This window comes from Chiloscyllium punctatum, chromosome 10 (genome assembly GCF_047496795.1).
Source record: "Chiloscyllium punctatum isolate Juve2018m chromosome 10, sChiPun1.3, whole genome shotgun sequence".
In the NCBI taxonomy this organism is placed as follows: Eukaryota; Metazoa; Chordata; class Chondrichthyes; order Orectolobiformes; family Hemiscylliidae; genus Chiloscyllium; species Chiloscyllium punctatum.
This window is the reverse complement of record NC_092748.1, coordinates 84,342,872-84,368,342: the sequence shown is the minus strand read 5'-3', so window position 1 is coordinate 84,368,342 and position 25,471 is coordinate 84,342,872. Positions and strand designations below refer to the sequence as shown.

Here is a 25,471-nt window from a genome sequence, read left to right as displayed (position 1 = left end):
GTAAAGAAGTAGTAGATGGAAGACAATTTCCTAACCTGTTCAAATGCTTCTGCAGTCTCTCTATTTCCTCAACATACCTATCCCTCCACCTATCATTGTGGCATCTACAAACTTAGCAACAAATCCCTCAGGTCCTTTGTTTAAATTGTTAGCATATAATGTAAATAGTTGTGGTCCCAGTACTGACCCCTGGAGAAAGGCACTAACCACCAGCCTCCATATCTTGAATAAGATTCCTTTATCCACACTCTGCCTTCTGCCAGTCATCTAATTCTCTGTCCATGTCAGTACTTTGCCCCTAACACCTTGAGCTCTTGTCTTATTTAGCAGACTCCTGTACAGCACTTTGTCAAGGGCCTTCTGGAAATCCAAATAGATCACATCCATTGGCTCCCCTTTGTCTAGAGGGATACAGATTCTCTAAGTGAAGACAATTTCTATGTATGGACGGGCGAAATATGTTGGCGCAGGCTCAGAGGGCCAAAAGGCCTGTTGCTGTGGTGTATCGACCTTCTTTGTCTAACCTGTGTATTACTTGCTCAAAGAATTCTAACAGATTTATGAGACATGACTTCCCCTCGACAAAGCCATGCTGACTTAGCTCTATTTTATGACACATTTCCAAGTGTTCTGTAATCCCATCCTTAATCATGGATTCTAAAATATTACAAAGTGTCCAAAGTCAAGCTAACTGGCCTATAATTTCCCATTTTCTGTCTCCTTCCCTTCTAAAACAGGGGTGTTACATTGACCATTTTCCACTCATCTGGGATCCTCTCCGACTCCAGTGATTCCTAACAGATCACCACCAATGCCTCCACAATCTCCACAATTGTAAATCTCCCTTCCCCTACACTTTACTCGTCCCTCCCCGCAGAGACGAAGACTAACTTGCTGTGTCTAATTTCTGCAGTAAAAGCCACCCTTGTCCCATCCATCCAACCCCCTTTACCCTTAGTTGCTGTTGATGGACATGACGGTTTGTAAGTGGCCCATCTCTTTGCATGATCCCTGTCTGGTTACTGTACATTTCACCAACTGTATTAGCCCTAACTCCCTGGACTGGTCACTATAGAACAACAAAACAAACCTACTCCCTGGACTGTAGAGACACCCATTCTCTGACTAGAATCATCCAAAGCAGATGTCTGATTGTAGCTAATCCAGAGGACTGGCACGCAGATTTGACTGATGGGTGTCTCAATGAATTTCAATAAGGGTGGGTATGGAAGTTTATAATGACAGGCTGGATAGGCTGGGACCTTTTTTTTAACTGGAGGGTAGAAGGTTGAGAGGTGACCTTAAAGAGGATTGTAAAATCGTGAGGGCATAGATAGGGTTAATGTTCTTTGCGTTCAGATTTCAAGACTAGGAAGCATATTTTTAAGGTAAGAGCAGAGAGATTTAAAAACGAAATGGGGAGCAAATGTTTTACATAGAGGTTGGTTCGTGTGCGGAATGAATTTCCTGAGGAAGTGGTGAATATGGGCACAGGTTCAACATTTTTTTAGATTAGGTTACCTACAGTGAGGAAACAGCACATTTGGCCCAACAAGTCCACAACGACCCTCTGACGAGTAACTCACCCAGCCCCATTCCCCTACCCTATATTTACCACTGACTGATGCACCTAACACTAGGGCAATTTAGAATGGCCAATTCACCTAACCTGCATATCATTGGACTGTGGGAGGAAAAAAGAGCACCCAAAGTAAACCCACGCAGACAAGAGGAGAATGTGCAAACCCCAGACAGACAGTTGCCCGAGGGGGGAATCGAACTCTGATCCCTGGCACTGTGAGGTAGCAGAGCTAACCACTGAGCAACCATGCTGCCTATATGCCTTTACAATTGTCTTTAAAAGACACTTAGATAATTACTTGAATAGGGAAGTTATGGAGGGATATGGGCAGGAGCAGGCAGGTGGCACCAGTTTAGTTTGGGATTATGTTCTGCATGGACTGATTGGACTGAAGGGTTTGTTTCCATGCTGTATGACTATGACTACTTTCCTAAGATAGTAAGACATGTTAGCCAGTGGCACATGGAACAATTATGAAATGGATATAGCACACTGCAGAACAGCAAATTGTGTGCCCTCTTGACTGATGACTGCTGACCAGCTGCCTGGTTTCGTGACTGCATTAATTGGCACAGCAAGATAAGACTTGTATGTTGCCAGTCAAGTGAGTGCGTGCTAAGACTGCAGCACTGAGATGCAGTCTGGTCCATTCTTTGAGCTGCATACCTGTCCATGTTTGCAAAGTGTCCCTGGTGCAGCCTTCCAATACCAGTTAGTGATGCTGCGTTCTGCAAGGCAGGTCTGTGCTTCCAGAACACATGACCAGTGTAAAAGAGAGAGAGAGGTGCTATGATGGTTATGAAGGGTTGGTTGATGCTGGATGCCAATGTCCATGGAGGAGGTGTGCACATGACTGGATTATACCCTATGATAGCTACCTTATGAGAGCTTTATCAACGGGGAGTTCATTCAGAGCAACAATAAGCTGAATCTGTCAGGTTCCTGAACTGGCTTCCACATAGAGTTATCTCGACATTGAACTTATTTCGTTAAAAAAAAAGCAGAATATTAATGAGACAGATTGAGCCAGTAACAAAGCATAGAAGAAACAATAATTGCCCATAATTGGCAACTCATTGTTGCCTAGTGAGCGTCACTGCTTGTGAAAAGTAGAAAAGGTAGTTTGAGTTGCTCCTGACATCAAAATGGGTCTCATGGGATTTCTCATTTGATTCTGCCACAAATCTCACCATAGATAGAAAGGATTCTGCCCATTTCTACTTCACACAATGCTTACCATATGGTGTAACTTGGTATCAAAACAGCTGCCTCCCTGAAGTAGGTGCAACAAGATTAGTTTAAAAAATAAATCTTGCACACTGATGGACAGCTGAAAGCCAATGAGGTTTGAAAGTTCAAGCACACTTTTTGTATACGGGGAGGAAGGTTTTTTTCAGTCATTAATCCCAGCTCCCCTGACCTGAGGAAATCTAATATTAATGGCTGTTGGCTACCCCAAATGAAAATTCTATTTTCCAACAATGACAAGCCTTCATTTTAGTGTAAAAAATACAACAAATAATTGAATAGCTTTTAAAATTACTTATCCCTGTTCTGTTTATCAGTCATGAGTTTTTCGCACTTGAGGAGTAACTTACCAAACAATTCCTCTACTGTCATTGGTAGATATGACTTCAATTCAGAAACAAGCCTGAAAGTCATTGTTACTACAAAGTAGAAAATGTTCCATCCGAACTACCAATGTCCTTCACTTTGATGAATGGCTAAGTTAAAAAAAAACTTTAAACAGCCACACTGTTATTGCAAGAAACTCTTGCAAGCTGTTTTTGAAAACATCATACTGTGCTAAGCAGCCTACTAGGATAGCATAGACGTACCAGGCAAAAGACTGATTGTGTTAAGCTGCCTCAATATAAAGAAACCACTCATGCAGTCAGAATAATTGTTCTCTGTCAAGAATATGTGAGACCAAGTGGGAAAGTAGCAGCTGGTATTTTGTCTTCAAGAAAAAGGCAGCATCTTTGTGGGTGATGGATAATACATAATGCTTGCTGCCAATGGAAAATCTGTTGCATTCTGTTCACAGTGGCAAAGAGAACACATAACCATGTAAGATGACAGCCCAGCAGAATGCTAATTTGTAATGGCTGAAGTTCAGTAAATGGGCTGCATGCATGAAAAGTTATCTGCTCGTGTTGCAGATTAATTTTGTTCTGTGTATTAAAAGCCTGCAAGAAATGAACAGGTCACAGCTTCTTTGTTTGTCAACAAAAAAAAGGGAGACAATTCTGGATATCATGAAAGGTATCCAACCAAGATGCACAGCCACATTTGTTCTTGCCCATAATTCATTTTCAGTGGTAAGATATTACTACACTCCAGAAAACCCAGATGATTTTTCTCTTCCCCAACTCCTAGACACTTATTATACACTCTTAACATTACTTAAATGAGATTAACTAATACCAGAGATCCAGGTAAAACATTGGTCTGTTGTGGTGAGTATGGTACTGCCTTAACCAAATCAGCCATTATTTGGAAACAAGCTTAATTTTGTTACTTCCCTCATTTATCATTATACAATTTCAATCTTAGATTGAACTGACTAGAAAGATTTTCTTCATATGAATTATTCTTCTCAGACATGGATGATTCCATTTCCAAACCCAATACATGCATCACCATGTCCTGGCATTAATTTCCACTGAAATCTTATTCAGTAGTTTCTTCAGCCAAACAAAAATTTAAGTCCAAAATTCACAATGTGTGAGTTGAATTCATAAGACTGCATTTTAATTATAATTAATTCTGCCATTTTCCAATAATATACTCACACATTTTCCTGTAATATTTCCCCCTTTCTGTCCTATGGCATAATTGTACCCCATATTGATGTTGTGTATATTGATTTCAGCAAGGCGTTCGATAAGGTTCCCCACATTAGGCTATTGTACAAAATGCGGAGGAATGGGATTGTGGGAGATATAGCAGTTTGGATCAGTAATTGGCTTGCTGAAAGAAGACAGAGGGTGGTGTTTGATGGGAAATGTTCATCCTGGAGTCCAGTTACTAGTGGTGTACTGCAAGGGTCGATGTTGGGTCCACTGCGGTTCGTCATTTTTATAAATGACCTGTATGAGGGCGTAGAAGGGTGGGTTAGTAAATTTGCAGATGACACTAAGGTCGGTGGAGTTGTGGATAGTGATGAAGGATGTAGTAGGTTACAGAGAGACATAGATAAGCTGCAGAGCTGGGCTGAGAGGAGGCAAATGGAGTTTAATGCAGGCAGGTGTGAGGTGATTCACTTTGGTCGGAGTAACCGGAATGCAAAGTTCCGGGCTAATAGTAATATTCTTGGTAGTGTAGATGAGCAGAGAGATCTCGGTGTCCAGGTACACAGATCCTTGAAAGTTGCCACCCAGGTTGACAGGATTGTTAAGGCCTACAGTGTTTTAGCTTTTATTAATAGAGGGATCGAGTTCCGGAACCATGAGGTTATGCTACAGCTGTACAAAACTCTAGTGCAGCTGCAGTTGGAGTATTGTGTATAGTTCTGGTCACCGCATTATAAGAACGATGTGGGAGCTTTGGAGGGGATGCAGAGGAGATTTACTAGGATGTTGCCTGGTATGGAGGAAAGGTCTTACAAGGAAAGGCTGAGGGACTTGAGGCTGTTTTCGTTGGAGAGAAGAAGGTTGAGAGGTGACTTAATAGAAATATATAAGATAATCAGAGTTTTAGATAGGGTGGACAGGGAGAGCCTTTTTCCAAGAATGGTGACGGCGAGCACGAGGGGGCATAGCTTTAAATTGAGGGGTGATAGATATAGGACAGATGTCAGAGGTAGTTTCTTTACTCAGAGAGTAGTAAGGGTATGGAATGCTTTGCCTGCAATGGTAGTAGTTCGCCAACTTTAAGTACATCTAAGTCGTCATTGGACAAGCATATGGCCATACATGGAATAGTGTAGGTTAGATGGGCTTCAGATTGGTATGACAGGTGACGCAACATCGAGGGCCGAAGGGCCTGTACCGCGCTGTAATGTTCTATGTTCTATATATTATTTAAATGGTAAACCTTTATCCAATCATGTATCATAAGAATTACTGTTGACTTCAAAGGACTCACACTGCAGATAATTGCGAACAATGGCAGGCTTCAGAGCCTTACCAGATGTTACAGTATTGTAATTACTTTCAAGTACAAAAATAGCCAAACTACTATATCAAATAACAGTTGGGTTAGAAAGAGCTGTGAGCTGTGACGAAATTACAGGTTCACATGATATTTGTTCTGATGGTTTATAATTTCAGCTGTGGCCCTTGGTTGCAATTTGTTCCAACCCAAATGTTTCTGTAATATATTATAGCTACAGGGATCACGGACACAGGTTATTGATGAACGAAGAATGCTGAATAAAGACTAATTGAAGCAGAATAGTAGCTGAAGACAAACTGTACTGTATCATAAAAGCTACCTCTAGTTCAGAACATTCAAACAAAAACCATCCATTGATTGTACATGTAACGCTGGAAATAATATCAAAAAAAGTTAATACATGGAGTGTTTTATACAGCAGAAAAACTGAACTGAAATTGGAATTAGAATTGAAATAAATTGAATAAGCAGATTTTATTATACTACTACAATTTGAGGATTGAAATCCTTCAATTATTAGATTTCATTTTCCTGTTTTTTTCAAATACCTTGAAATTCTCTTTTAACCGATGAAGATAATAAAGTTTCAAACACTTCTTAAAATTTATTCATAAGACATGGATGTCCATGGCTGGTCAGCATTATTTGTCTGTCCTGAGCTGCCCTTGAGAAAGTGGTGGTGAGCTATGTTCTTGAAACACAATGCTCTTAGGGAGAGAATTCTGGGATTTTGACCCAGTGACAATAAAGCAATAGCGATATATTGCCAAGTCAGGATGATGAGTGGCTTGAAGGAGAACTTGCAGGTGGTCACGTTCCTTTGTATCTGCTGTTCTTGGAAGTAGGTGTGGGTTTGGAAAGTGTTGTTTAAGGAGCTTTGGTGAATTTTTGCAGTGCATTTTGTGGATAGTACACAGTGTTGTTACTGAGTATTGGTGGTGGAGAAAATGGATGCTTGTGGACATGATGCCAACCAAGTGGACTGCTTTGATCAACTGCATCTATTTCTGGGCAGCACACTTAAGTAAAGGTGTAATGACTTCAGAGCGATTGCAGAAAACTTGCACAGAATGGTTCTATGGTTGAGGAAATAAGATACCGAGAAAGAGTGGAGAGGTGGACTTGTTTTCTTTGGAGGAGAAGGTCAAGAGGAGATTTGATAGAAGTGTACAATGGCAGAATGACTGAGAGCATGAGGGCACAGATTTAAAAGATTTTGCAAAAGAATCAGTGGAGATATGAAGCAAAACATTTTCATGCAGAAAGTGTCTGAGATTATGGTGAAGTTAGGTTTTATTGAGGTATTCAAAGAGAAATTTAGTTATTATCTGAAAAGGATGAATGTGCAAAGGATAAGGTTTGACAAGTAATACTGGATAAATCATTCCTCTAAACAGCTAATGTAGACATGATGGGCTGAATGTGGTTTTCTATATTCAAATGTTCAATGATAAACAGGATGATGCTCACTGTTGCACAAGTAATCATTGTTTTCAATATCTTCACAAAATGGGTATCAGGTCTTAACTGGTAAATTCCAAACCTGCAACTATTATTATCTGGAAGGATAAAGGCAGCAATTAGATGAGAACACCACCTTTTGCAAGTTCCCCTCTAAATACCTCATCATCTTGATGTGAAAATATGTATCACAGCTTTTTTAGTGCTGCTAGGTCAAAATCCTGGAACTCCCTCCTTAACTTTGTGGTTTTATCTACACCAAATGGACTGCAGCAGTTTAAGAAGGCAACACACCACCACCTTCCCAAGTGCAAAAAGGGATGGGGCAATAATTTACCAGTTAAGACTTGATACCCAATTTGTGAAGATATTGAAAAAAATGATTACTTGTGCAACAGTGAGCATCATGGGCCCCAGCCAATGATGCTCAATGAAAAAAAAATTATAATTTATAATGCACTCCTGAAACTAAAAAGAGTTGATATACACTTTAGAAAATCGAGAGGATCCAACTGGCCTTTTATCTCCCATGGAGGAGGAAATCATTTTAGGAAGGTGAAAGCCTTCATGTTTCTCACTGCAAAAATGGAATTCGACTCCCTTCTTTGCCCCAAGCTCTGTTTGTGGAGCTTTTGTGTGTGTCAGAAATTCCTTTGATTACGACCCCTCACACACCTCTTCTGAGATCGGAATTGTGCCTTAAGCAGATTTGAACTGCACATAGTTGCTTTGGTATGTTAGTGTGGAATTTATAAGCCCTAAAATCAATGCCCAGTTGGAGAGTTTGTGACTGAGGAGTCATGAATATTCTGATCATTAAGTGTTAAATATAAAGATGAATTCAAATGTCACTTCTAAAAGTGTTGTATTTTAACAAAGATGCATTTAATCATAGTGATTCATCTCTCCTGAAATGGTAAGTTGACGATTACTTTGACCAATATCAGGTGCTGGAATGCATTAGAGTACTTTTCCTGCTGGAAAAAGTACCATAATGTAATCAACACCGTAGAAAAACATGAATTGGAAAACTCCTGACATCTCATAGGCCATGATTTAAATGATGTGTGACGTTCACAAAGGTATATATTTTTTGTTAACAACAGATTGATCATTTGAGGTGATTTATTTATTTGAATAACTTTTATGAATGACTTTTTTCAGTATGAAGTGTCTCTGAATGATGGCCACTTGACCAATAGAGGTATGTGTTTGTCAATTCAAAGGTATTCTGACCATATTGAATAATGGGTTATTGACTGTGGAAGATATGGAAGCATCATAAGGGTATGAAGGAATATGGAGTGGCATGGGGGAATATGAGAGGCATGGAATGTCATAGAGAGCTTGAAGGGGCATCAGGATAACATAAACGAGTGAAAGAATAATTCAGGGAACTAGGTTGTTATTGCAATGAAGTGAACTAACCAGCTTCTGTTTAGATCTCAAAACACAAGCTGTCCTCATATTGATCTCTCAGAGTCAAAAATATGTCAGGAGTCGGGCTCAGATGTAGACCTGGTCTTGGAAGCAACAGAACCTTGTATTTCCCCAGCTCAACACAAAATCAGGATTTGAATCTGTCGACATTGTTTTCAGGACATGAAGAGTTTATTTACACAGTATTATCCACAAGCTTATATAAGTTACAAATTATTATACTTATTTAAAATTCACTTCAAAAGCTTTATATAAAGCATTATTAATATTTTGAAGGCTGTTATATTAGCAGATAAAGTGTTAAGTTAATAATACAATTGTTATACAACCTTTCTGACCTCCAAACAATGGATAATAATGAGTTTTTATTGTCACAATTATGACTTATTTTGTTCACAGTGAAAGGTACTTTTGAATAGCTGCTAAAATCTTTGAAGACATACATGCTTACCATCTCCAGCTAATGCTATAATATATCTGGTTCTGCTTTGCTTGCCCTCTGCATTTTTGCTGGAACATGAGCGTGAACAAACTGACCACTCTGACCATTCACTGAGAACACAGTCAGATGGACAGGGCACTTTGCAGGTACCATGCCTAGGAAGATAGGGCTTTCCACATAGCTCATCTGATGTCACCTCCCCTGCAAAACACAAACAAGAAAATCTTCAACCACATGTTGCTACTTACCCTTCTTATCTTGATTAATTAGGTTTAGAAGCATAGGAATAGGATATGGCTATTCTGCCACTCAAATCTGTTCTGCCATCAATCCAATCATGGCTGACTTGTACTTAGTCATCTTCATTTCTTAAACCTTGAAGCTTTCATATAACAAACATTAATCAAGCAATACCAGTCTTTAAAATCACAACTTACCCATCATCAACAGCCTTTTTGTGGAAAAATTGTCGTTAAGGTTATGTGGTTTCCTCTATATGTTATAAGAAAATGTGCTTCCAAATTTCATCTCTAATTGATGTAGTAGAATACTGTCCTGGGCTAGATTTTCCAACCAGTTGAAATCATTTATCATCTTTATCAACACAATTAAATCTCTTAATCGTCTTAAATACCTTGATTAGCTCACAAATCAATCATCAAAATTTAAGGGATTACAGCACAAGCTAATGAGTTTTGAGAAGATTTGTGGTTCAGATTGAGGCTCTGGATGTAGGTTTGCTCACTGAGCTGGAAAGTTTGTTTTCAGATATTTCATCACCATACTAGGTAACATCATCAGTGAACCTCCAAATGAAGCACTGATGCTGTCGCCCTCTTTCTAGTTATATGTTTAAGTTTCCTAGGGTTGGTGATGTTATTTACTATGCTGATATCATTTCCTATGGTGATGTCATTTCCTGTTCTTTTTCTCAGTGGGTGGTAAATGGCATGTAAGTCAATCTGTTGTTGTTAGAGTTCCAGTTGGAATGTCATGCTTCTAGGAATTGTCATGCATGTCTCTGTTTGGCTTGCCCTACGATGGATGTGGTGTCCTTCTTCATCCGTATGTAGTGAGAGTGGGTCATGTCTTCTTGTGGCTAGTTGATGTTCATGTATCCTGGTGGCTAGTTTTTTGCCTGTCTGTCCAATGTAGTGTTTGTTACAGTTCTTGCAAGGTATTTTGTAAATTACATTATTTTTGCTTGTTGTCTGTATAGGGTCTTTCACGCCATTAACTGCTGTTTTCGTGTGTTGGTGGATTTGTGGGCTATCTTGTTGCCAAGGGGTCTGAATAGTCTGGCAGTCATTTCTGAGAAGTCTTTGATGTAGGGGAGTGTGGTTAGGGTTTATGGCCATGTTTTGTCTGCTTGTTTGTGGTTGTTGCTCAGAAATCAGTGGACTGTGTTTATTGGATACCTGTTCTTTTTGAATACAATGCATAGATGATTTTCCTCTGCTCTGCGTAGTTCCTCTGTGCTGCGTAAAATTCACTAAAGGAGGAAAACTACAATAAACTGCTATTCCTAGATGTTGCAGTAGAGCGAACCGCCAATGGGGGACTTCAAACCAGCGAATACAGGAAAACAACACATACAGACCAATTATTGAACTGCAGGAGCAATATTCCTAACATCCACAAACAAAGCTACATTAGACCATTATTTCAAAGAGCCACCACATACTGCAGCACCGAGGAACTACGCACAGCAAAGGAAATTCACCTATACAGTATATTCAAAAAGAATGGTTATCCAATGAGAACAGTCCACTGATTTCTGAGCAACAACCCCAAACAAGCAGACAAAACATGTCCAGAAACCCGAGCCACTCTCATCTTCATTAAAGACATCTCAAAATTACTGCCAGGTTACTCCGACCCCTTGGGAGCCCAAAAACTCATCAACACACTAAAATAGCAGTTAATGAACTTGAAAAACCCAATGCAGACAACAAGCAAAACTAATATCATTTACAAACTTACAAATGAACCTTCCAGCTCAGCAAGCAAATCTACATGGTGACATGGTGGCTCAGTGGTTAGCACTGCTACCTCATAGCACCAGGGTCCCAGGTTTGATTCAAGCCTTGGGCGACTGTCTGTGTAGAGTTTGCACATTCTCCCCCTGTCTGTGTGGGTTTCCTCTGGGTGCTCCAGTTTCCACCCACAATCCCAAGATGTGCAGGTCAGGTGAATGGGCCATGCTAAATTGACTAATGTACCTAACACTATGGGCAGAGGGAAATGGGTTTGGTTGGGTTACTCTTCAGAGGGTCAATGTGGACTTAATGGGCTGAAGGGCTTGTTTCCATAGGGAATCTCATCTAATCTAAATCCAGCAAAAGTTAGTGCGAATCTCTTCATAAATTAGCCCTTTTAAACCTGGCATGATTTCTCTTGCCATACTCCTTCCAAAATCAAAATATCTTCTCTAAGGTTGGCACCCAAAATTGATTGTCAATGTTAAGTTGAAATTGGAACAATGAAGTATCATTTCTTCCATTTTAATTTCAGACTTGTAAAAATAATTTGTAGATATAGAAGAATAACAAGCACTGTAGCAAATATTTAGTAATATTGACTGGTGAAAATAATATGGCTGTTTTACAGCAAGAGGTTAATTTCATACATCATTGAGTTGAAAAAATAAGAATTCATTCCCAGTTTTAAAAAGGTCAAAAATATCATCTGTACATAACACTGAACAGGCTGGGAGGGTGTCAGAGGATTGGAGGAGAGCTAACGTAGTTCCATTGTTCAAGAAGGGTAATGGGGATAATCATAGGCCAGAGAGTCTAACATCTGTAACAGGGAAACCATTGAAAAAAAAATTCTGAGGGAAAGAATTATCACCACTTTGAGGGGTAAGGTTTAATCATGGGTGATCTATATGGCTTTGAAAGGAAGAAGATCATGTCTAATACATTTGATTGAATTATTTGAGGAAGTAACTAAGTATATAGATGAGAGTCGTGCAATTGACATAGTCTATGAGGGCTTCAGTAAGGCTTTTGCCTCATCTGGCAAACTGGTTAAGAAGGTAAGAGCTCATGCGATCCAAGGCAATTTGCCAAGAGTCAAGACATATCCAGGTCCTTATCCCCATTGAACTGTCAAAAGACCATAAGATATGGGAGTAGAATTAGGTCAGTCGGCCCATTGAGACTGCTGTATCATTTGATCATGACTGATATGGGTTTTACAGCCACAGACACATGAATGAATAGAGAGGTCTATTTATTTTGTGATACAGTGAGCACTCTTAAAGCCACTTAATTGTCTTAGTATTTCAGGTAATGTGGACAACAGGCAGAGACCATCAAATAGACTATTATTATGCTTTTAATTATTGATGTATTATTCTTTTCAATGACTTTAATGGGGGGGTGTGGGAATAAGCAGGAAGGATACACAATAAACTCTGAGAACCATTTCCTCAACTTTGCCCTTTCAGCTTAAAAATTGTTCATAATTTTTTTAAACATAACTTAGTTAAGAAGTATTCAGTTGCTGGATAAGTATATATCTTTTAGTTTACTTGTATTTATTATTATTGACCTCTTCCTGAATTCTTATTTAAATGTAAGCTTTCAGAAGGCTGCAAGTGTAGAGGATTTGCACAGCAGAAAACTCAATTTCCTTTGGAATATGCTACCATGCGGATTCCATAGGGTCCCCATGCACAATTCCAACCATGCTGGAGTAATGACTGTACAATTGCCTGGTCAGCAGAAAATCTGTGGCACTGGTCTTTACAGCTTTCTGTTTCTCATCGAATGAACTTACTTTGTCCCAGCAACAATTTCAGAATTGCAGTTAGAATATTGAAGGGAGCCTTTAGATCAGAATACTGTAGTACATACGCAGGACATCACAGTAGTTAAAAGATTACTGTGATTGCTGACGCAACCCAAATACATAATAAAATAATATTAAGTTTTATTAAAGGAAATGGTCCATCATTGAAAGTAGTCCATGTAAACATTTATCTGTGCCATTGGAGACCAAGCACTTTTCTTAAAGGCATCCTGTCTGTGTTCAGCTTAGCCACTATAGGCAGCTGTAGCTTTCTGATTCTCAACTTTAGAATGTAAAAGTGATGAGTGGGCTGAGTACTGCTCATTCATTCCAATGAAAAATCTGATGCAAGAAGTGAAGTTTCATTGTTTCACAGTCCATCAGTAATTGCTGCCTGCACAAAGACCAATTTTTAGACAAAGCTACAAAAGACAGGACAAAACACTTGTCTCAAGTGCTGTATTTACTCCCTGGGAGAATGGGTGGATGTTGTTGTTTTGCTGAAGGATCAATTAGCTCTATTACCAGAGTCGGAAGCATGCACTGACTAAAAGCATCAAGTCCTATTGTTCACACCACCAGCCAGTCTCCAAGCAATTTCCTTCTCTTATCAATAACTATGGGAGGAGCGCCTCTGGCAAAATGAATGAGATAGCTAAATTAGCCTGAAATGTTTGTCAGTTTTAAAATTCTTCATTTAATATTCCACATACAAAATACATCAGGTAATAAAGTCATGAATCGTCTATATATTAATTAAAATATTCAGAATACTGTTCAGTATTAAGTCTGAGTTAGACTGTCTGAAGCAGCATGTGGGTGTGGCTTTTCTATATCCCAAAGCAATTTTTTATGATAGCAGTTTCTCTTTATCAGTAACAATAGTCTATTTAAATTCCACATCAGTATAAATGTAGTCTTCGTGTTATTACAGTTGTTTTTCCCAATAGCTCCTAACGCTATAAGAAGAAAAGCCTGGCCTTTCCATGTAGAATTATTTTAATGCTGGCATTAATATTTTCCAAAGAACATACATGGGAGAATCCAGACTACTATTATTAAGCTAGTGACTGGGAAGTGTGAGAAAAACCTATGGTGATTTGCACCGACTTCCCTTCACACTGGGTGGGTCCTGCTATTTCTCTTTGTAGCTCTCTCTATCAGCATAGCTAAAATCAGAAACTCACCACATCAGAAATCAGGGATGTAAAACTACATCCTACTTTTCAACCCAAGTTAAAGGAGAGACAAAAGGTGCAGATGAAAAGTAGAGTACCAGGAACAAAAGCAGAAACACAGCAGATCTTTTAGATAAAAGAAAGAAAACATAATCCAATTCAAAGGAGAAAGAAACACATATTTTACAGCATTGAAACAATATTAAATACTTCAATTTTTCAATGGCAAAAGAGTGAGAGCACAGAAGTATTGAAACATAGAAGACAGGAGGAGTCGTCGGTCATTTGGGCATTCGAGCCTGCTTCACTTTCTCCCCATATACCAGCCTATCTAGCCTTTATTCATAGCTGATTCACCCCAGAAAGGGCAACCAAATGGGAAACCTCCTCTGTATCCTCTCTAATGCAATTACATCCTTCCTAGAGTGTAGTGACCAGAATTGCACACAGTACTCAAACTGTGGTCTAAGTAATGTCCTGTATCACACTGTCATGACCTCCCAGCTCTTAAGTTCCCTGTCTCAACTAATAAAGACAAGTATCAGTTTGCTCTGTACTGCATCTCTTATGACTCTAATTCCATGAAGTTCCTCTCTCCCTTTCACTACCTGATTTACAACTATGACTGCATGTTCTTTGTATACTTTATAATGAAGACAGAGGTAAAATATTTGCTCTTTCCATCTGCCGTTGTATCATTATCTTCCATTGGCACAATGGTTAGCACTGCTGCCTCACAGTGCCAGAGACCTCGGTTCAATTCTCACCTTAGGCAACTGACTGTGTGGAGTTTGCACATTCTCCCCGTGTCTGCGTGGGTTTCCTCTGGGTGCTCTGGTTTTCTCCCACAATCCAAAAATGTGCAGGTCAGGTGAATTGGCCATGCTAAATTGCCCACAGTGTTAGTTGAAGGGGTAAATTTAGGGGAATGGGTCTGGGTGGGTTGCGGATCGGTGTGGAGTTGGGCCGAAGGGCCTGTTTCCACACTGTAAGTAATTTAATCTAATTCCTAACATATAGTGTGCTTTCCCCTTAAAATGTTTCTTTAAAATAGCAATATGTTTAATCTGAGTATTCCGCAATATCCCCTTAAATCCGAATTGATCTACCCTTAGCTTGGTATGCCAGTTCACTCCAACTAGTTCAGCTTGTATGTCCACACATATGGTCCTATTCAAGTTTAAAATATTCACCTTTGACCAAATATTCTCTTTTATAAATATGTTGAAAAGTTAATTGAATTATGGTCACTGCTACCAAGGGATGCCTTTACTCTGAGGCCTTGAATTAATCCTGTCACATTCCACAATACGTAGTCTAATTTTTAAAAATTAATTTACAGAGTGATGGCATCACTGGCTAGGCAGCATTCATTACCAATACCCAAAGGGCAGCTAAGATCAACTGCATCACTGTGGGTCAGGAGTCACATGTAGGCCAGACCAGGTAAGGATGGAAGTTTCCTTCCCTAAAGGACATTTGTGAACCAGACTAGTTTTTCTGACAATGGATTCATGGTTATCATTAGATTCTTAATTGCAGATATTTATTGAATTCAAATTCTACCATCTACCATGGCAGGATTCAATATGGTGCATGAGGTTGACAGTGTGAAACATGTCACCTCCAAGGTTGCTTTTCTGTTTCTAGGTAGTTAAACCCATTCATATGCTTTTGTATGAATGGACAAGCTTCTATGCCCCTAACATGCGATATTGTACCACCTTGTTGGTTACCTGGGTTTTGTTCCAGAGTCCAGTTTGACTTTTGTAGCCAAACTCTTTGAGCATGGTTTGATAAGGTGCAACAAATTAAATGTATGAATAATCTTGCTGATTTGGTGAAATGTACTGACTGTAGCAATAATGTTGTCTGCACGTAAAGCATGTAATTTATATTGGTCAACTAATATGGCTTCACAGGTGTCCATGTCCCATCAAGTCATCAGTGACATGGCACTTTTTCTTGTCCAGAAGGTTTTTCCTGAAGGCTTTGCAGTAGAGGTGATTATCAACTTAATTACTCTTGCAGTGACTTATTCTTCAGAGAACTCACACTCATGCCCTTTGCTATAACATTTGGTGATGTCATCATTTGACTCTTGGGGCTTCTGTATTATGACAAGAGTTGGAGTCTGTTCATCCAGACGTTGAGTTGTACCTTGAACTGGTCCTCAAGTATTTTCCAAGTTTTCTAAGGAAATGTTTTATTGTTCTTAAAAAGACTGGATGTATTTATTCTACACAAATCCCTCTTGCTACTAGCAAGTCAGATTTTCAGAGATCTCCTCTCAGCAGTAAGCCATTGTCTCCACATATTCAGCTCAAAACTTCTTTGAATTGAATTTCATCTGCTGCCATGGGATGAGATTTGAACTCCTGTTTCCAGGACACTGGCTTGGGTATCTGCATTGCTAGCCCAGAGACGTAATTAGATGGGGAAACAATGGCCTAGTGGTATTATTACTTGATTGTTAATCCAAAGACTGGGGTTCAAATCCTATCATGGCAGATTTATAAAATACAGCTGTTTATGTTGCTTAAATATTTGTGAGAATGTTACTTGCTGCTGAATCCATAATCAAACATTTGTTTTCCATTTCTTGTTGAAAGTCAATGACCATTTTTCTTTCATTGAATTAGAGGGCAGTGCTTGGTTTTTCCTTTCTTTTACTTGGATTGCAATCTGTCCTTTTATTTTTCCTTCTTTTGTTTTAATTTTCACAGTTACAGCCTCCTTACAAGGTTTTTCTGAGTGTGGGTGTGTGTCGTGAAGAAATAAAGGCCTGTGGTAGCAGGTTTCAGTGATTAAATAGATTTCTGACCAATTATGGAATGATGAAGCCAAATTGAAGGAAATTAAATGGAACCAACCATTGCACAGTGGCATACTTCATGAGATGAAGAAAACACTTTCTAGTGCTTAGAAAGCCATTTTTTTCCAAACAGGAGGGCTTTATAGTTTTGATGACAGTATCTTTTGATTTTTCATGCTCACTTTATGCCTATTGGAAGCCTTCCAGATGCCAATTTTGATAATAAGCCTGTAAGAGCTATTTTAACTGCTGTATCTTTGCTTATAAGGAGTTATGGAGTCATACAGGACAAAAAAAACAACCTTTTGGTCCAACCAATCCATGTAAACCATAATCTGAAACGAAACTAGTCCTATGTGCCTGGGCTTCCAAACACTTTTTTTTATTCATGTACTTATCTAAGTGTCTTTTAAACATTGCAACTGTACCTGCAGTTGCCCTGGAAGTTCATTTCACACATGAACCCCTCTATATAAAAAAATTGCCTCTCATAGCTTTTTAAATTCTTTCTGCCCTCACCTTAAAAATATGCTTCTTAGTCTTTAATTCCCCCACTCCAGTGAAAAGATACTTGCCATTCACTTTACCTATACCCCTCATTATGTTACAAATCTCTTTCAGGTCACATATCAACTTGATATTTTGGGAAGCAGGCTGAAACTTTTAAAAACTTTTTGTAAAAGAGGCAGGGTTTCTAGCTAGATATGTCATGAACTTTAAGTGGAAATAAGCTAACTCTGTCTCCTAGCTTTTAATTTGGATATCTGTACTCATATTAACTTATTATGGCTACTTATCTGAATGCTTTATGATCCAGAGAGGTCTAATCTTCAATGAAAATGCTTTTATAAGCAGTTCATAGTGCTTACTGCCATGATGCCACAATGATGTGTTATTAGTGGTAGCTGACGCTCTTCAACTCTCAAGGTTTCATGGTCAGTGACCATAACATATGAATGAGGCATGGATGACTAATACTGAAGAATTCAATGATCTCTCGATACATCACCTGGTATTTAAATAATTTGTTTTCATTATAATTACAAACAGTGACTGGCCTCAAGCTAAGCAATTTAAATCTATTGTGGCATGCTTCCCTCAGTGTAACACGCTGTAAGAGGACAGAGCTCACTAAGATGGAGACTGAGACATTTATACTATTAGCTCATATGTCTTAATGCAGTGATAACATCTTGAGCATGTTCCTTAAAGTTATATCAAGACTACAAGACCTAACATAATGAAAACAAAGTTATTATTAAATTCTGTTAATAAACTTCAAGATATCTTTCTCAACAAGAACTTGGTCCTTTGTGGTATATGCTATATGAGTTAAAAATATAGGGAAACATTTAGACAATATCTGACTAGAAGTGGTGCTTGATCCAAGAAACCATATCTGAAACCATGAATTTGGATACCCATATAAGTCTGATGTTTTCTTGGGATCAGGCAAGAGGGGCTCAGTGATGGGTTGGGGGCCAGATTCGGGAGGATGCAGAAATGGGTAATACATTGGGGGAGGATCTACCTTGGAGAAGTGTCCCATCATGGGCAAGACATGCTAGTAGGAGGTATTGCTCTCTGAGTCAGCATCAAGACTGTGAGAAGAAGCACTTAATTCAGGAAATGCAATTTCTTTAGTCATTAATTGTCCATTTAAGGTCCGCGATTGGTCCATTGGAAATCAGAATGCCCCATAAATTCCTCATCACCAGTATAATACCAGCTATAGGAGGCAAGTGATGTACATGGGTGAGCGACCATTCCAATAAATTTACATCACTCCTTTGCTAGTTCACTCTCATTGTGTGAGGGACAAAATAATTCCACCTGGTAACTCTCACATTTTCTTCACACTTGCTGCCTAGACTACTGAATGTTTCTAGAATTTTCCATTGTTATTTCAGTTGATTCAGAAAGTGGAGAAACAAAGTCATTATTTCAGTAGCTGACATCATTATTCATTCCAGGCAAATCGTCAATTGGATTTCAGACAGGTTTTGATTAAAACACAGAATACCTTTAGTGATAATCAAGCCTGGTGATCAGATGTTTTAAGTGTTTGAGTGAGATTCTCCTGTTTGCCATTCTACTGCAAGGCTTAAAAATCCATTACAAGATTCTAATTAAATAATTCAAATTGATTCCAAATTTCGAGGGTTGTTGCTCTTAGAAGGACAATGTGGCTGACAAAATACAGATGAGATTTTGTTTAACTTGGGTATCAAAAGTTACCTTGTGAAGTTTTCATTTTGATAAATTAAATTGAAATAAACTATTTTGCTATCTATGCACCATACATAGCACAAATTGTAGTGCTTTGTTATGACATCCAAATTGAGTTGTTAAAGTAGATAATGTAGAATGGTGAGATTAATTGCCTGAATGACCTTGCTCATTTTTATTTATCTTTGTACAAAAACAATCAATAACTTTTCTGTAAATGAAATGTAATTACAAAATTGCAAGTTACTAAGCAAGTCTACACAATTTGTTTATTTCCTTTTTCTCCATCAGAAATGTGTTCTCCTCACTCAATAATTGGAACGTCAAACTTTGTAGACATCTACTCAATCTGTTCATACGTGAAATCACCCAGAGGAATCCTCAGGTTAGAGAAGAAAACAGTCTCTTCTCCTTCACCAGACGACCTAAGTAAAGCCAACTGAAGTTATATACTCAAGATACAACAAGAACAAATTTCAGTTGAAATGGTAAAAATATTGGGAGAAATGTAAGAAAAAATCAGTCAAAGATTAACTATACTTTTAGAAGCAGAGAAAGAAGTAGAAGGAAACATGATCCTGAGAAGTTCCAAAGAGTAGATCCTGATAGAAGTAAACCCTGCTATTAACAGGAGCAAAAGCATGGTGTGCAGTAGACCAGAGTTAGTGCACTGAACAGCACACATTTCGGTACACAATTATAGGACTGGAGTGCTAAGCTGTTCCTGGAATACATGTTATAGCAGTATCAATCATTGTGCTACTCTACATTAAATTAATTCTCTTGTCACATTCTCTCCCTTAAAGCATAGTCAAGAAGTAAAACCATATCTTATTTTTACAGATGGACTGTTACTTGTCAAACCAAATGAAATTAATCTAATATGCTTGATAATTATGATGAATTAGATCCCTTACATGTTTTAATCTTTCAGCTTTATCTAATTATTGTAACCACAAACTGGTGTAGAGAATAATTAATGCACTGAATACAAGATTCAGCATGACCTTCAGCTGCAAGTTCAGTAATAAAAGATTTCTGCTTCATTGCTAAGGGAGATTGGCCAAAATATTGGCCAACACCTTTATTCTGGTCATGATTCTGTCAAACTTTACCTATACTTAACCCATTGATATCAAAAACGTTACTGATGATGTAATTAGATTTAAAATAATAACCAATACATTAGGAGACAAATTGTTTGAGTATGTCTCTGTATCAAAGAACCATATTCTGAGATTCATTATGCTAGATTAATAAATGGATATTACAGGATGTTACACTTTGATAATTACAGGAGGTGGGGGAGGCAAGCACTTTTCAAGTCACAGAAACTCAGAAACAGAACAGTTGACCCCATTTGAATTCTTTCTCCATTTACCACTCAGCAGCTGATCAGATTGAAAGCCTATAGGACTGTGGCAGTAAGGCAACTAGATACTGGAGAAGAGTGAGAAAAAGACGGAGTGAGAATTAATTATTTTCAGTCCTGTCAAGATGGGGTCTTAAACAGAAAGGAAACATAGAAAAGGAATTAACATGGAGCATAACTCACAGAAGGGAAGAGAAAGGGGAAATGAGATCACAGAGAATCAGGAGATTGCAGAGGATAAAGTTCACAAGGAATAGAAATCAAGAGGACAGTGATAGAAAATGCAAGGAATAACGATCATAGAGGATAGGAATCATGGAACATAGGTATCACAAGGGGGGTCACAAGAGACAGTGATCAGAGAAGGTAGAGATCAAAGGGAATAGGGATCATGAGGGATAGAAATTGTGGAGGATAGTGATTGCGAAGAATAGACATCATGAGAGATAGAGATTATGAAAAGTGGAGATCATGAGAAATAGGTATCATGAAAAATAGACTTTTAATCACCAATACTGTATCCAATGACCAAATTCTACATTTTTGTTCAGATTGTATAGTTAATAGCAAAATCTTAGAACTTAACTCAGATTTTGTGGTCATGATAAAAGTGAGATTGTCAGTTCATACAGCATGGTGGCTCAGTGGTCAGAAATGCTGACTCACAATGCCAGGGAATCGGGTTCGATTTCACCCTCAGGTGACTGTCTGTGTGGAGATTGCACATTCTCTCGGTATCAGTTTCCTCGGGATGCTCTGGTTTTCTCCCTCAGTCTTAAAATGTGCAGGTTAGATGGATTAGCCATGGTAAATTGCACATACTGTCCAGGGGTGTGTAAGGTGGATTATCCATGGGAAATGCAGGTTTACAGGACTAAGATAATAAGGTGAGTCTGGAATGCTCTTTGGAGAATTGGTGTCAACTCGATTGGCCTGCATCCACACTGTAGGGATTCTATGATATACAATTAAACATGAAACTCTGGAAATTGCTGTACGACATATCTGCACTTCACAGGTTTTGCTTCACCAGTTCCTCGCTGTAACGGTCATATAATTTTCATAAAGCCACTAAGGCAGTTTGGAGACCAAAATGACAAATGGGATGCATCCTCCAGCCAGAAGAGGAGAACCTGGCCCAACACAAACAGTCATTAGAGAGAGAGGGGCTAACCTTTTCTTCACCTGAGAATGGACAGCCGTGGTAGGTCACAAATAGGGTAATTCAGGATGGGCAAAAAATGCCGGCCCAGTGATGCCCATAGCTGTGAATTGATTTTTTAAAAAATCCCTCTCCAGAAACTCAGCTACAAATGTGAAACCATGGAGAATTTAAAACTGCATTTATATTCCGAGAATTAAGGAGGCACCTGTTCAGGTCTTCAATACTTCCATCCCCACACAAATAATTTCAATTTTCTATTTATTTCTTGTTATTCTGTACAAACATAAATATGTGCTTCACCACTGAAACCCATTTATTGTTTTATGTTTGGGGGCCTGTGTAGTTGGAGGATTGAGTTGTTTTGTCAGATTTACATTTTAACGTGATGTGCAAGTAATAATTATTTTTTATTTAAATGTACTCAAAACCCTGTCTCATATTGCCTCTTTAAATTCACAAAACTCAAAAGGTAAAAATATTTGCTCAAAAATATATATTGTTGTCCCAACTAAGGAGAGAAAGATATTTTTATTCACTCATGGGACGAGTTATACTGCCTGAGAAATTCTGAAATAAATGGTTAGTCCGCAATTAAAATGAAAAAGAGCTTTAATCTTATTTAATTTAATCTTGAGAAAATTGTAAAGAGACTAAAATGGCCAACAGTGTTTTAGGCCTTCTCTGGCAGTCTGAATTACATGAAAGAGTTTGTGAAGATTATTCCATGTTATAATTCTAAGATTATAATTTATTATAATTATAAGATTATTCCCTATCTGTATGCTATGATCAGATGAAAACTACCGTTCCAAATGCATATGAGTTGGGACTGGAGGGGCCTACACTGAACTTGAGAAATTGAAATGCGTGACTTTGATCACTAGCTAATGCTTTAAAATCATTGTAAAAATATACAAGAAATAATTTGAGGAATTTATACGTATTTTAAGGGTGAGAGATGCTGCTGTGATGACAGATGAGTATTACCTTACCCATAACCATTTTACACAGGTAAACCTTTCCCTAACCATCTCCAAATGACAAAGAAGGACAGAAAGTGGGAAACCAATGCAAAATGAAATTTTAGTGAAAGGGCAGAGTTGGAATGACAGAGCAACTTCCAATTTTAATAAAGATGTCAGGAAATGACATATTCCACTACGGTTAGCTTCACCATTTAAAAGACGACAGCTGCCATTACTTGGGTCAGTGTAGAGAGGAACCTGGGTAAGTCAGCAAGTAAGACCATGAGAATTGGGCTCTGCTGAAATGTTACAGAAACTGACCCAAATTGACAGGACTTTTGATTTTCCAAGAAAGCAGGAAAAGAAATAAGCATTCTCAAGGATACTTCTTGTCTACAAACTGTGCTTGCAGTAAGAGATCGAGATTTTCCGCCCAAACATTGAGTGGGTGCCAATGTGTTAGTTAAGACCTTGTACAATAATGGAATTTAACATCATTACCATGTATAACAGAAATGTGCAATGACGTAACGATAAGGTCAGCATTCATAAGTAGAACTGAAAGGGTGCAGAAATGCTAAACTAGTGTGAAGAGACTGTGTTTCAATCAAACTCTAAATAAACAGTAGTGTTGCATGGTTTTACATCTTTGTCCAGGAGTGTGGATTCAAGACAATCTGGTCCAGGAGAAGACAAGGTCAAGAACTGACTTTAGACTTTGCCTTCTTTAAGAATTTAGTTTATTGCAGTAATACTGAATGTGGTAATCTGAAATATACTAGGCTCTAACCTTACTGAAAACTTATAAAGGAACTATTCTTTGGACACAACCTTCATCTCCTATCTATCTTACCTTATCGCTACCCATGCTATCAGAAGAAAAGCCACCCTGAAATACAGCTAATAAGGAGTGAACTTTAAGCAAATTTAAAGACTCTTGTAAAACCTGCAAGGAGGACTAAATCGCACTCTGTGCATATTCAGCCACTGAAGCCTCTTATAGGAAGATTTTATAGATTCACATGAAAAATTATTTGAACCAGCCATCCTAAATATAATATCCAACAAAAATAAAATGCAGGAGGAGACAGAGAAGCGAGGTACACTGCAGGAGCTTAATGTAAGTCTAACTATCCCTTTCACTCTGGAAATCAGGATTACCAACCTGCCTGAAACTGAATGATTGAACTCATATGTTGTTGAAACAGCAGTTTAGGGGGTAAAGGTCTTTACAAGCAATGCATTTTGCCAGAATACAATAACAATTCAATTACAAAAATTGATACTAAATACATGAGGACAGAGAATATTTTAGTCCAGTAACCTGTAAAATTCAACCCACCCAAGAACTTGTGTCAAACTGATATTACAAGAAGGCATTCACAAAAAATACACCATTTTTCTCTCCTGTACATAAAACTTACCGAGATTCAGTGCTAAAATACATGAAGCATATGAAGAGTTATTAGACTTGAACACTAGATATCCATAGAATGGGAATTAGGCGTAACACAATCAAGAGCCACCTTTTGATGGCATCATAACTCTTAATTATTGTCAAACAAATTCTTTGGTACTGAGAATTTAATTCTGCAAGTGTGAAGTCTCATTTTGATATCTTCAGAGATTTTTTACAAAATTAAAAATAAAATTGATGCTTATAATTTTTACCATGACATATCTCTCTCTCATACTTAAATTTCCATCTAGTTTGCTTTCTGTATATGATCTCACATTGAATTAAAAGCTAGCTTTCCCAGTCAATTTTTAAATTTGATGGTGACACTGAGTTGGGAAGATTGGGAGGACAAAGGAAGACTGCAACAAATTGCAGGAGGGCACTAGCTATCTTGCAGAATACGATAGTATACTTTGCTAAGAAGAATAGGGTGTCACTTTGGAGGAACAACAAGGAGGGAAAAAGGAGCAAATGGATTTTGAAATACAAATGTTACAATCAATAAAAATTCCATTAAGGTATACCAGGACCATAAAAAGAACCATGTGCTTGGCTTTATTTTTAAACAATGAAAAAATACAGAAACTATGGTAAACCTGTAAAGTGAAAACTGGCCAGGATAGTGGATTAAAAAAAAAAGGTGCTGGAGATGATAATCAGAAGATTTACTATGATGGTATCATAAATGAAGAGGTATAAATATCAAAAGAAGGTTGGCAAGTTGTACCTAGTGATTTTGTTAATTTTCAACTGGTTTCCATTCGATCAAAAATTTATTCAATCCAGTTGAAGCAACGTTCAGTGAAATAGCTGCTGGAGCACATGAATTACAAGGCAGCTATATTTTGTCTGCCATTACTATTGCTAGATACTTTGTTAGATACTTATGAAGAAATTCAGTAGCTGATCCATACATTGTTTTGCTTTATATTGTGGGAAAAAAAAGTCTGTTCTCCTGTTTTTCTACATTCTGTTCCAAGGCATGAATGTCCATTTTAGGTTTGGAACAATTTGATTTGTTGTTTGATGTGTTTTTCAGATTACAGCACGTTGTCGAAAAATGACCTGATTTACAACCTGAGTACATCATTGGCTGAAGGCTGGACAGTTTTGTCTTCGTTCATGTGGTTTTGGGCATCATTGGGAATTGAGGGAAAACTCTCCACTGATTGAAGTCATACCTGGCATGTGACAAGATGATTGTGGTTGTTAGAGGTGAATCATCTCAGCTCCAGGTTATCATTGAAGAAATTGCTCACAGTAATAACCTAGACCCAAACATCTTCTGCCCCTTCATTAATGACCTTCCTTCCATCATAAGGTCAGAAGTGGGGAAGTTTGCTGATGACTGTGTAATACTGAAGCAGTCCATGCCCAAATACACCAAGACCCTGGACAATACTCAGGCTTGGGCTGACAAGTAGTAAGAATCGAAAAGCACAGCCG

The 25,471-nt window shown here is 38.2% G+C and overlaps 1 protein-coding gene across 3 annotated transcripts in view; it reads right to left on the bottom strand.

Moving 5' to 3' along the window:
• Nucleotides 1-25,471, bottom strand: part of thsd7ba (thrombospondin, type I, domain containing 7Ba) — a 908,760-nt gene that overhangs the window by 398,271 nt on the left and 485,018 nt on the right. For all 3 annotated transcript variants that reach the window (XM_072579697.1, XM_072579699.1, XM_072579698.1), the window contains exon 9: nucleotides 9,054-9,245. In XM_072579697.1, coding sequence (XP_072435798.1) covers nucleotides 9,054-9,245 — 192 coding nt within the window. The remainder of the gene's footprint in view (nucleotides 1-9,053; nucleotides 9,246-25,471) is intronic.